General features: G+C 44.7%; 1 protein-coding gene across 5 annotated transcripts in view; it reads right to left on the minus strand.

Moving 5' to 3' along the window:
* CDK8 (cyclin dependent kinase 8) overlaps nt 1-13818 on the minus strand; it is a 208581-nt gene that overhangs the window by 55641 nt on the left and 139122 nt on the right. For all 5 annotated transcript variants that reach the window (XR_011194600.1, XM_069202230.1, XM_069202228.1 and 2 more), the window contains one exon: nt 8954-9026. Coding sequence is in view for 4 of the 5 variants with exons in the window: in XM_069202230.1 (XP_069058331.1) it covers nt 8954-9026 (73 nt within the window). In the remaining variant the exon portion in view is untranslated. The remainder of the gene's footprint in view (nt 1-8953; nt 9027-13818) is intronic.

Consider the following 13818-nt stretch of genomic DNA (forward strand, 5'->3'; position numbering starts at 1 on the left):
AAGGCTGAGATGGCCGATAAGTAACCTTTAAGGGTGCCCAAAGAAGAGCTCTGCTGGGCCAAAGAAAGAATGAACAAAAGAACCGCAGAGAGGGGAATCAGACTTGTTGGTACACCATGTCACAAATTTATGCCAACAACAGGCGTACACTGTTTGTGTGGAGGGATGCCTGGCTGCCAAGATAACATAACAGACTTCAGGTGGAAGGTCAAAAGCCATCAATAGCCGCCTTTCAATATCCACGCATGAAGGGGAAGATTAGACAGGTTCGGATGGAGAACGTCCCAGGCTGCTGGGACAGAAGATCCTCCAGAAGTAGTCTGACTGGAGGATCGGTGGTCATGCTCAGTAGCTCTGGATACCATACTCTCCGTGCCCAGTCCGGAGCCACCAGAATTACTTGGGTCCAGTCGTTCTTGATCTTCTTCAGAACTCTGGTCAGAAGTTGTATATGCGGAAAGGAGGCCGGAGCTCCACTCGAGACGAAAACGTGCAAAACTGCTGACATTACGCGTTCTCTGTGGAGGCGAACAGATCTAACCAAGGCTCTCCCCACTGCTGAAAGAGACCTTGCACAACCTCCAGATGGAAACCTCATTCGTAATCGTCTATGTATAGACGGCTGAGTTCGTCTTCTCTGAAGTTCAGGGAGCCCACCAGATGTTGAACCACCAGGGTAATGCCCTGATGTGCCAGCCATGTCCAGAGGCACAGAGACTCCTGACAAACGGTCTACGACCCCATTCCTCCCTGTTTGTTGCAGTACCACATGGTGGTAGTGTTGTTCGTGATCACCTGCACTACTTTCCCGTTGATGTGGAGTCCAGACTCCGCCATAGACCAGAGACCTCTGATCTCAGCCTCTCCCATGTAGCTGCCCCATCCCAGGAGTGACACTTCTGTCACTACTGACATTTCTGGTTGTGGAAGAGAGAGGGATCTGTCGTTGACCCAATCCTGATTTGAAAGCCACCACTGCAGGATCTGGACCATGTCAGAGATTTCGCTGATGCTGCGCCCACTGGAACTTTAAGTTCCACTGCACAACCCACATATGCATCTGGCTTGTCTCACTAGTAGGATGCAGGAGGCCGTGAGGCCCAGCAGCCTCAGAGTCATTCTCACCAAAACCCAGGATAGAGGCTGAAATACCTGAATCAGAGCCTGAATATCCTGGACTCGCTTTTCGGGAGGTTAGGCCCGAAACTGCACTGTGTCCAGAACAGCTCCGACGAAAGGGAGAGTCTGAGAGGGAGTCAGGTGTGACTTCGGGACATTTGTAGTAAACCCCAGCATGTGCAGGAGGGTCGCCGTGTTCTGAAAGTGGGAGATGACTTCCTGGGGTATGTCCTCCTTCAACAGCCAGTCGTTGAGGTAGGGGAAGACAAACCCCCAATGTGTGCAGATAAGCTGCAACCATTGCCATCACTTTCGTGAACAACTGAGGGGCGCTGGTAAGGCCAAAGTGAAGCACCGTAAATTGAAAGTGCTCGTGAACAACCGCAAATCGTAGGTGTCTGGGCAGGCAAGACGGGGGATATGGAAATAAGTGTCCTGCAAGTCCAACGCTACCATCCAGTCTCCTGGGTAAAAGGCAAATGGGACCGGAGCTAGGGTGAGCATTTTGAACTTCTCCTTTTTTTGAAGATGAGATTGAGGGACTGAAGATCTAAGAAAGGACGTAAGCCCTTGTCCTTTCTGGGCACCAGAAAGTAGCAGGAATAACAACTACAACCTACTTATGGTTCAGGGACCCTCTCTATGGCTCCCTTGGCCAAGTGCCAGAGGATCTTCTGGTAAGTAGCCTTAGGATGGTGGCATGGCTGGAGGGCAGTCTCGAAGGGGAAGGAGTTGCCCACGGACGATCTGCAAAACCCACCTGTCTGTAACGATGGATTCCCAGTGGGATAGGAGATGGCCAATCCTGCCACCAACTGGTTTGGGATTGGGGGACGGACTAGAAAGGCTTGGAGGCTGCAGCAGGGGCTGGGATGGACAGGCAGACCTCTAGTTCCCTGTCACAGAAGCCCACGGGATTCCGTGTCCCTGGCCATGCAGGGCCTGAACAGCAAAGCTGGCACAGTGGTTGGGAAAGGGATGCGACAGGAAGCGACTTCCATGTCCACGGAAGGGGCGAAAGGCGGACTATTGTGGACGAGGGACAGTCGAAAGGCTGAGCGACCGACCCATAGCTCGGGAGTCCTTGAACCTCTCAAGTGCCAAGTCCACCTTGCCTCCAAAGAGACAGATGCCATCAAAGGGCATGTCCATATTGACATTCCCTGAGAAATGAGATGTTTTAAGCCAGGTGTGGTGCCTCAAGGCCACCGCCGACGCAATCGATCTACCCAGAGAAACAGCAGTGTCCAGCCCACATTGAATAGTGAACTGCACCATCTCTCTCCCATCAGCAACTGCTTAGGAGATAATAGTCTGGGCCTCCTCCGGTAGCTGCAGCAAAACGTGCACAACTTTATCCCTCAGGGAGTCAGTATTATGGCCCAAAAGGCATGCGTGTTCACTGACCGCAATGCCAGACTGCAGGAAGAAAAAATGTTTTCAAGTTGGTCCAGTCTCTTGGATTCTCGATCCGGAGGTGCTGAAGGGAATGCACCAGATGACGAGGATGCCTAGATAACAAGGCTCTCAGGTGTGGGGTGTTGGAACAGGAATTTAGAGTCGTTCGGGTGGGAAGATGGAGCCCCTGTGCTGGGTCTGGACCAAGTACCCAGAAGGACATCAGTGAGAGCTTCATTGAGAGGAAGGAGAGGCACAGATGTGGAAGCCCTAGTTGAAGTACCTATGCCGGGAGATTAGACCGGATTTCAACAGTAGGCAGTTTGAGGCCAAGGACCTCAGCCACCCTACTGACCACCATAGAATAAGTGGCTCCCTCCGCCGTAGCTACGGTAGGAGGAGAAAGCATGCCAGCGTCTGGAAAAAAGTATCCAGACCACTGGCCTTGCCCAATTCCTGTGCCCAGTCCATATTAGAGTCGACCTGGTATTCATAAGGGTCCAGGGACGCCTCCAATTCTTACCCATATTCATACTCATAAGAAAAAGGGTCTGAATCCAACCTGGGGTGAATAGATCCCATCGAAGAAGAGGGCGCTGTCACCCGACACTGTTCCAAGACGTCGGGGATTAGGATCAGGTTGACGTCGATCGTGAGCACAACCAAAGTCAAGAGTGCAGGACTACGGATCCGGTAGCGGATCTGGAGGGGACCACGGTGCCCGGAGCCGCCGGCGCAGAACTCGAAGGACCCCCAGCTGAACCTCCAGGGCCTGAAGGCACCGAAGTGGTGGTCGGACTGCCCAAAAATTATACAAATGGCCTCATAGAATTCTTTCAATTGGGCAGGAGTTGCTCTGGCTACCGGCAAGTCAGGGAGGGGCAGAGCAGACCCAGAAGTAGGCTCGGAGGATGGAGGCCTAGAGCATCGACGCTCCTCCTGTGTCACATCAGCCAAGCAACGGAGTGAAGTCTAAGGATGCCTAGCCTTCTTAGACTTCCTTTTCTTCTTACCTGAGTGACCCGAAGACTTAGAGGACGGTGGGTGGTGGTGACTTCGCGAGTGGCCTTGAGACCTTCCTCTCGAGGAAGACCGGGATCGATGAGGAGTGAAGGCTTTCTGGTGCATGGGCCGGCACTCGGAGCATGACTTCGGTTGTGGTTGTGCTCCAGGTCCCTCAAACAGACATGGTGCTGATCCGTCACTGACATCATGGGGTGACAGGCCACGCAAGGTTTGAAACCTATCTTTGGGGACATCCTCGACGCACCAAAAATGTTTAAAAAAAAAAATAGAAAAAAAAAGTCTAAATCGGTCAAAAACAGACCAGGGTAGCTCTCTCCGGATCAGCACGTAGTGCGGCAAGAAAAGAACTGATGCAGAGGCAGCGCCTATGGATGACTCCCAACAGCACCCGCGAAGGTGACCGACACCACCTAATGACACGCAAGGGTACTGCGCGAAGAACAATCTCCGGATCCAGTCTGACACCTGGGGGAAATTCTAAGGTAAGAAATCTGCAACTAGAAGTCTCTATCAGTTCAGCATGGCCTGGAGAATATATGCCACAAAAAGCATCAAAGAAAGTGGGTCTCCCAATAAAAAGCATTTTAACATTATTAAAGAGCTTTCTGACCCACTGAGTGTAAGACCTTCTTCCTGGCCTCCTTTGTACACTGTTCCTCTCGATGCATTTTTTGGGAAAAAATATGAAAATTTACACTAATTTAAACCCCCAGCCTGCAATCAGTACTTTAAGAAGATCTTCTAAAGCCAGGTTTTAAATGCAGACCTGGAAATTTTGAGACCATTCTAGACATAGAGCAAACCATAGAGTTAATCTGTTCAGGGTACCATATTAAAGACCCATTTAGAGCTTTTTATCCCTTGCTTAAAGGATCTGATTAACTTGTCCCTAAACAACTGCTAAGCAGCCACAGGTCTTCCACAGAATAAGACTTATAACACCCCGTGAAATATTTAGATCTGCCTCAAACTGCCCACGGTGCCAGGAACCAGATACCGATATGGCGCATTCGCTCTGGAATTGTCTTGTGGCAGCTGATTTGTGGCGTAAGGACATGGACGCTCTAAGTGGCATCACAGTGCACAGGGACCTCTGCACTATGGTTAGTTGCGTCTCAGGACCATTTGGCTTAAGGAAGGCCGGAGCACCACAAACAGTTTCATAGACCTAGCACTGCTTACAGTTCGCAGGTCGATCACCATGCACTGGAAAGCCATTACGCTACGCGGGTTCAGACACTGGTGCACTGCAACAAAGTGGGGGTAGGGTTAAATAGGCAGCGCTAAGGCAAGAGTAGATCCAAGAACTGCAGAAGACAAACATAGCTGCAAACAAACTAGTGGACAAAGTGCAAGTGTTCCAGGAGGACCTCCCTAAGTGAGAATGTGACATTTACCCAGTAGCCAAAATATACCACAACCCAGGACACTGTTGCCTCATTCTTCCCTTGTTATGGGCTAGAACGCATAAATTGCGGGAGATGTGCTGCACAGGGGCGTGGCCATATTACCAGAGTATGAAAACATTTCTTAGAACAGGTATGAGACTACGCTGAAGGCAGACATACGAGTAGGCGACTGCTGCCCCATCTTTAATTCCCTTTGTTTGAAACTGCACTTGTAATGGCTTACTGTTGAATCTGCTGTAGTTGTCAATCTATTGAACCAATCATTCCTGTTAGATCTTATATCATACAATGTATGTACAGAGACCGTAGTCGGATCACAAAGCATTGATGTGTAACACTAATCCACATGTCTGACATAGGACTGTATGATGCTATAAGGATGGTTATTAAAAATAAAAAAATAAAAACCATCTCCCTTGTTCCATTTCCGGCTAAATTGGTCACCCTAAATAGAGAAGAACAGTCTGCCGAATCTCTGTCAGATTTCAAGGCCGGCCACAGTACTGAGATGGCTACTGCTTTCAGCTACGAATGAGATTAGGTTTAGCCTGGATATAAATTGTCTGGCAGCCATTATTCTATTTGATCTCTCCAGTGGTTTCGATACCATATTCCATGCTGCTCCGACAGAAATGTTGCATGGGCTCGTTATAAATTCAAGGGCCCTTCACTGGTTTCAATCTTGCCACCTTTTATATCTGAGCACTCTCCGATTCCCTAAATGTCACCACTGAGTTCATCATTAAGCCTCACACTCTTAAATATATACATGACCCTATTACTAAATATAATGAGTGTGTGGATTTTACAGCATCATATCCTATGTAGATGATGCACTGTTAGCAATATCTATCTCAGATGAACATGAAAGGCTAGACTGAAATTTCAGGATGGTCTTTGCTCAGTGGCCCAATGGATGAAACAGAACTGACTGAAGTTAAATGGTGGAAAGAAAACCCTGAGATCATTATGTTTGCTAGAGCCAACAGCTTTAGGACAGATTATTGATTCCTAGGGAACCCAGTGAGGAACCTGTACCTAATTCTGTAGCCAGGAAAATTGGTATTTTAATAGACATTAAATGTAGTATAAAGGAGCTGGTAAAGGCTTTTGTGCTTGCTATGGTACTTTGTGGATGCTCTGCCAATCCTTCAACTGGCTTCCACTGAATTGCAGAAATCCATTACTCAGGTACTCATACTATGCCGGCTGGACTATAGTGACACTCTTTACATGGGACTGGAAGAACAGTCCCTAACAAGACTTCAAGAAGTTCACAATACTGCTGCAAGATCCTTATGCACTGCTCCAGAAAGAGCAACATCTGCACAGATACTGAAATCTTTCCATTGGCTGCCAGAGCGTATGAGTTCTGTGTTCAAGTTGTTGTGTCAAGTCCCAAGACAAGATTTTACATTCCTGACAGGATTCTCAGATCCTCAGCCTTGGCATATGCTCCCCTCGATGCACCAACAAAGCTAGAACAAAAGCAAGAAGTAACATCTTTATCCTTTCTTGTACATTGGCACTGGTATCACCTACTGGAGAAACAATGTCTAACACTAAACCACAGCAACTTCAGAAATCTTGGCTATTTCTCAACTCAACTGTTGTTCACTGTTCATTTTAGGCTTTTTAATTCTCCTGTGACCTTTTTGTTTGCATGGGGATATCCCTTGTGGAGTGCATGTCGATGCTATAAGTACTTTTAACATAACATGAAAAGGTGCGGACACAGAAGATACCTGTAAAAACTAACAACCTGAGAACCCTGTGGAAAATAAAGGACTGAGAGGGACTGATTCCTCATCTTTTCTTCCACCCATGTTTCGAAGCAAAACAACATGGACTCACTTTGGATAACATGTACTGTGAGATCCTACTTTGAAGCATCCTTTCCAATTGCCAGCCATAGTACATGGCTATCCATCTCTTTAAGACAGTGGTACCTCAGGCTCGAGTTAAGACAGAGGCTGAACTTAACCATCTTGTCAACACACTTTTAAGCACTTCATTATTTCAGCGCTCCAATACTAACCAGTAAAGAGCACTTGAGTCACAGCTCATACTACCAAGTCTTCGACCTCAAATACTTGCCAGACTATTTACCAAAAAGTCTATTATTTTTTTTTAAAGCCCGATGAGCCTCATATTGCAACAATATGCCAGAAAGGGCTACTGCAAGCTGAACTTGCATAATCAGAAACAACTGACAGGCATTGGCAAAGCCAATATGTCTCACCTATGCAAGAGCTATTGGCTTTGCCAATGCATTTCAGCCACGTTGTACACCAGCGTGGCTGCTGTTCAGCATAGCTTAAATTTAAGGGCGTGGAGAAGAGCGGCATGGGGTGTCTTAGAATGGAATGGCAAAGAATGGAGTACAGTGTTGTAGCGCGGCGTGGCAGTGTCGTGTATTGGAGTGGCATAGGGTGGAGGCGCATACAGTGGCATATTCTGGAGCGGCATAGAGTAGAGTGGATTGGTGTAGAGTGTTGCAGAGTATAGCTACGTAGAGTGTAGTTGCATTGAATTCAGCATCATACAATACAATGTCGTGAAGTGGCACAGGGCAGACTGGCCAGATTAGGGTAGAGTGGTGTAGAGTGCTGTTGCAGAGTGCAGTGGTGTAGAGTGGCGTAGAGTGGTGTAGAGTTGAGTGATGCACAGGACAGTGGTGCAAAGTAGAGTAGCACAGTGGTGCAAGAGTAGAGTGCAGTGTGGCCGAGTGTCAGAGTACAGCGGAATAGAGTGCAGTTGTACAGAGCAGACTGGTGTGGCCTAGATGGGAGCACTGCAGATTGCAGTAGCGAAAAGTACAGTGGTACAGAGTAGCGTAGAAAGGAGTTATGTGAAGTGGCGTACAGTGGAGTGGAAGGGTGCAAAGTACAGTGAAGTGCCATTAGTGGAGTATTCATGGTTTGGTAGCACACTGCCATACAGGCAACACTTTCTAGTGAAGTGACCATTACATTTGCACAGGCATACAGTTTTACTAATAAAACTATGCAGTGCACAGATAAAAACGTGTGGAAACTGCATCACCTAGTTTAAGGATTCATTTTGACCACATTAAAGTATTTGTTCCCAATACGCTTCAGAAATGTGAAAAAATATCTTTCTTTTGTGCATTCATAATTCAGATATTCTGAAATACATACACAGTCCATTTAATGTTTTCTGCTAGAAAAAAAACGTGTGTACCCCCACTATCCAGCAAGATTGTCGCATAAATCCTTTCACTCTGAAGTCAGAGAAAGAAATGTAAACAAGCACCCCTGGAAGACAGCACCTGTCATTTGACTTCTGTCTTTCACAGCAAATGTGACAAGATAAGAACAAGATTTACAACCCTGTTTACAGAAAGGGACCATTCAGAAGGATTGTGTGAATAAGGTGTTGGGAAGGGAGGGACCGAACTCAAGCTGGCCAGCCTAAAACAAATAAAGCCAGCAAATAAAAAGCAAGAATGAGTTACTAACCACAAAGCAAATGGCAATCAATGGCCAGAATGCATACCTAGGTCAACATTCTGAATGTCCCCAAGATGTATTTAACCAACCAGACAGCTCTGCTGTCTGGTAGGCTGCAACCTAAAAAAGGAATGTCTCAATTGGCTAGCCGCTGAAACACAATTGTGCACCCCAAAGGAGAGTAGAGGCACATAACATATACTTGTTTAACTCCGGTTTCGGGCCCTCATCAGCAAGCAATAGTATCCAACATGTAAGAAGATAATATGGCTTGACCAAGAGTAGTGTAACAGTCAATTAGAAGCTGGTACAGGTGGCTGTATCATAGCTTCATAAGCAAAGTCTGCAAACCAAATATACATTTAAAACGGTGTGCTGACATTAGCATTCAAAGTAACATTAATACCACCACAATCACACAGCAGCTTACTTCAACGCCGCACCAGACTGCTCACTTTCCAAAAGAAGCAACCAGTTTTGAATCAATGTGGACATTAAATAGATGAATGTGTTTAGTACAATACTTACCAAGTGGAATGCTTTACTATCTGGTTTTACTTTGTGCTTTTCCATATATTTGATAAGGCTACAATTGGTATACCTAGAAGACAAGTCAAATTAATAAGGACAATTTAGATAAACACTTGTTTTGGCAAAATTGTGCAATTTAAGACTTCAGTTGGTAATCCCTATCATTGCTCCATAATATCAAGGTGGTTTCATACCCTTTAGGAACACTTGTCAACAATTACATGAGGGAAGACTAGAAACATATGAATGGCAGATTTTGGCATCAGTAGACCCAGAAGAAGCATTTGACACAATTGAATGGAACTATCCTTTTATGATCTCTGAATGATTAAATTGTGGCCGCAGTTTATTAGCTAGCTGGACATTTTTACTGGTTTCCTGACGACAGGGAGAAAACCAACTCTGTGGTGTAAGATACATGGAGACTATATAGGATACCAGCAAGGGGGTCCGCTGAATTCACTACTATTCACTATGGTGATCAAGCTGCTAGCCTCAACGAGGAGCACTAAACTGAACAACTGTGGTATAAAGATAAGTAACACCAAACATTTAGTCTTGCTTCATGTCAGTGAACATGCCGGTATATTCAGGCCACATTCATGATGCACTTAATGATAAAATAACTTGAGAAGTCTAGAGGTATTTTATGTCTCAGACTTAATGAAGAGAAATCACTATTTATCTAATTAGTGCTTTTAGGCGCACCCAAGTGTAAGTGTGTGTGTGTTGTTTTAAATTGAATGTTTGGTGCGCGCGTGCATGTTTGAGTGTTATGAGTGTTGTTAATGGATGTGCCTGCGTGTGTGTGTGAAAGAATGAATGCGTGCGATCTTTTAAAATGAATGTTTCGTGCGTGCGTGCATGTTTGAATGGTACGAGTGTTGTTAATGGATGTGTGTGTGTGTGTGTGTGTGTGTGTGTGTGTGTGTGTGTCTGAAAGAATGTGCGTGTGTGTCCCGCCCGCCCCCCTCTCTCCTAAAGCTGCCGGCCACCACTGGTCACTACAGGTTTCAGGCAGGACTTCAAGATATGTTCTAGCATGGTGGAAGAGGCAGCCTATATGTTACTCTCAGTATCAAGGGAGAGGGGCGGTTGTCCACAAAAACATGCTGTGACTTCTTTGGAGTTGGGGACTGATCCGACCAGTCTAGTGCAAAGAGGATCATCTTTGGCATGCACAGTTTGAACTTGGCAATTATATGGAATTAAGATAGTTGGAAGAAAACTGTGAGAAAAATGGTTTTAAATCAGTCTATTGAAATTGAGTTCTCTTAGAAATGAGGATCTGGGTTACCGGATGCTGAATTTTAAGATTTGTTTCAGTGGCAAATAAGTTGCTATCTGGGAAGGACAAGGCTTTAAAGGTGTTTGAAAGTAGTTCACGTGTGTTGCTCCTACAGATGTCTGTCAAGTGCTAAAGTCCTGGAACGGGACCTGCTGGGATGCGGAAAATTTCAACAGCAACCAATTCCTGTTAGCAGCTCTCGAGGGAACTTAGTCATATTCCTGGAACCGTCAGTTTAGCAGGCTGGAGGAAATTTCAGGGAGAAGAGAAATCGGCCATGTAATCATCTGGTAATTTCAGTTAGGAATTGAGGGACCAGTCACTAGCTTGGCCAAACTGGTGTGGTAGATCTGCTCCCCTTGCAACCATTTGTCATGTGATGAAAAGCCAAAGTGGCTCTCCAGCCTTCAAGGGAATCAATTATCGGATAAGGAGGAGCATTCTACAACAAGACACCTTGATGCATGTTCATCTTCTGCCCCTAATGTGATCATGGCTGAAAGGCTGTCTTGCCCACTGAGATCCGTTGTTTTAAGTCTCCCAATGCTCGAAAGCAATCATCAGCTAGACCTTGTTGCAAATGCAGAGAGAAGACTTCTAGGACTAACGGACAAGTAGTTGCCTTCGAATGTTGCAGCTAGGTTTGTCCTCCAAAGGAACACTGCAACTTTAGTGTCCAAGGCTGCAAAAACCCTAGATCGGTCATCATCAAGGAGCGAAGTTTACATTTACACATTGATCTGCTTAGGTATTATCTGAAACAATTTTAAGTGTGCCTTATGCCCAGTACATAATTGGAGTTGGAGGACACAACCTTACTTTAAATGTCCATAGGATAGATGAGGCAGGATCTGACGAAGAGCCAGTATATACTGAATTTCTCAAATCATCAGCTTTTTGGGCACCCTTGATTGGTTGCAAATCGTGTGTTGTGCCCTGTTCTTTTGGACTTATAAATAGCAGAAGATGCACTTCTAGTGAGTTTCAACTTTCTCTCTACTATTTTTGCTAAGAGAAATTCCATCTCCTGCGCCACCCAGTTAAAGTGTACAGGCCTTAACAAGCATTAGTGGTATGGCGGCTAAAAAGCAGTGGAATCAAATTGTGATCAAGCACCCACATCTTGTTATATTACCAAGCTGGGAGAATAATCAACTCAAGCCCATTGAGGTACTAAATGGGCTAAATGTGGTCACTGCTAAAGAAAAGGTGTATTTCCTCCAGCTACAGAAGGCTTTTCTATTTGGAGATCCGTGGGGCTGACAAAAGGGTTTCTATTGTTAATGCAAGGGCTGCAACGGTTGCAGCCTTTCAACTATAGACTTTGAAAGAGATGTTGCTTGATCTGCAGGTTTGTTATTGGACTTTACGAAAATCCTTTTTCTCTGGCCCAACCTCAATTTTCATTCTCTGGACCGAACGCTTATGACAAGATTTAAAAGATGAGCTTGAAAGAGTTACTCATAGTCACAATCACTACGTCATAGTCCATCACAGTAGTAAAGTGTCAGAGTTGCTGTCTTTTACTGAGTTAATGGTTTGATCTTAAATCACACCGCCCACCTTGAGAATCTTCTGCCAATCCTTTTTCTCTAGGCAGCAGGTTCACAATTTGTTGCACCAACTCCTAGAGATCCTGACTACAGAGACCCAGACGTGCTGAAAGGCTTGATCTCCTAAACAATGGTTTATGTCTTGCATACTTTCCTGTTTTTGTTCCAGTCTGTCCATCTACTCTATTGCAATTCATTCTGTGGAAGTGGAGGTCATAAGCAATTTGAAGTTTTTTCACTGCAGAGACAACTAGAGAATCTATTGGAGAGGTGCCACGCATGAGATTCCGAATCTAGAGCACTATTCATCTACATTTTGCTTTCCACAAATTAAAAAAAAAAATAGTCAGGATAGTTTATATATTAGGTTACCACTGATCCGGTTTGTGGCTTCAGAAACAGAGACTTTTATAATACATAATAGAGATGTAATACATGAAGACTGCATAGTATTAATTATGAACTTTTGAACTGCTCTCTAGTAACCTCAGCAACATCTAATGGTAAAAAAAAATTTAAAAAAAAAAATTGGAAAGGAAGAGTATCCTTGTTTGAAGACAAAGTGAACCCCAACTGGAAACATGCTTTAGGTGTGTACCGACGAGTAGTCATTACAGCAGTGTCCTTTTTAGGACACTGTACCTCGATCCTAGAGTGATCATCTCTGTGTTAATTGTCTATCATGAGTTCCCAAATGGTTTGTTCAGTTCCAAGTCTGTCCTCCAGAAGGTCTTTTGAGGATGGCCATGTTGCATGATTGTACCCATTCCTGGAGGGAACAGGCAGCTTTGGAAGAGCTGATTAAAGTGAAGGTACATTCTGTAACGGTTATTTTACAGTGTTCAGTGAAGTAGCTGGATGTGGTGATACTGTCCAATAATCATCTGCTGCACAAATCCATGGGAGATTCTTAGCGGAGACCGCAACAGGTCTTGAGAGGGAGAAAGGGTTCTGATCCTTTTCCAGAACCTTTTGCTTGACAATGAGGTATGAGGCCTCTGTCTAATGAATTAATGGATAAATCTCAGACCAACCTAGATATTGAGCAGGATTTCAACAAGCAGTGCCTCAGCATTACAGGATGATCTTGATAACCTCATCATCAAGTGGCAGCTGATGTTTCATCTGGGAAGTTTGAACTGGGCCACAACTGGTTACAACAATGGCACACAAAAAGGAATTTGTTTCTTCTTCCTGTTTGAAGAAGTAGACTTAGATATTTTCCCTACCTGCCCAATGTTAACCTTGAGGTCAACCCACTCATTATTTTCCTCATTCACCCACAGAGTACCTCTGGCCATATTTGACTTTTGCTATCTGACAAACAAGACTGCAGCGCAAAAGTCAAGCTTATACTTCCTTCGCTTCATTTAGACTCCCCTGCCACCCCTACGCCCCAATAAATGTAATGACAAAGAGCAGAGAACTAATAACCGTAGCACAGGTCCTATCTTTACAAAAAGGATGAGTAATGAAAACTGCAACTGAAGTTTCTAGTCAAATGTAGCCTCCAGAAAAGGATGCTGTATTCAGGGGTTCTAGCTATGAGTGATAAAAAAAACATATATACCAGAGTGCATCTGCAGGACAGGAAGGGACAGGTACGACTCAACAATTTCTAAAGTGGCAGAATTAAATTTCAGTCTTACTACCTTAGGCTCAACACTCTGATCATTTTTTGACCAGTTTAAAAATACTAATTTAAAGTGGTGTATTCAGTCAAAAGTACTTTGCCACAAGAGGAAATTTAAGTTAGCTGCATTAAAAATGAAAATGATGCCCCCCCCACATAAGCATGTATTCTTTGTTTAAATTATTTCTGAATCAGTAAACGAATATTTAAAGTTCTGGACTGGGAATCTGCAGATATAATCTATTTATGAATATCAGACAGATTTCCATATTGATACTTAGATATTTGTACCATGTTTGCAATATCTTAAATTGCAGCTAAAAGTGACATCCAGAATAACACAAGAGCTATTGTGGAGTGTAAAGGGAATCCAATGGTTGATCTCTAT

The sequence above is a fragment of the Pleurodeles waltl genome, chromosome 8 (genome assembly GCF_031143425.1).
Source record: "Pleurodeles waltl isolate 20211129_DDA chromosome 8, aPleWal1.hap1.20221129, whole genome shotgun sequence".
NCBI classification, from domain to species: Eukaryota; Metazoa; Chordata; class Amphibia; order Caudata; family Salamandridae; genus Pleurodeles; species Pleurodeles waltl.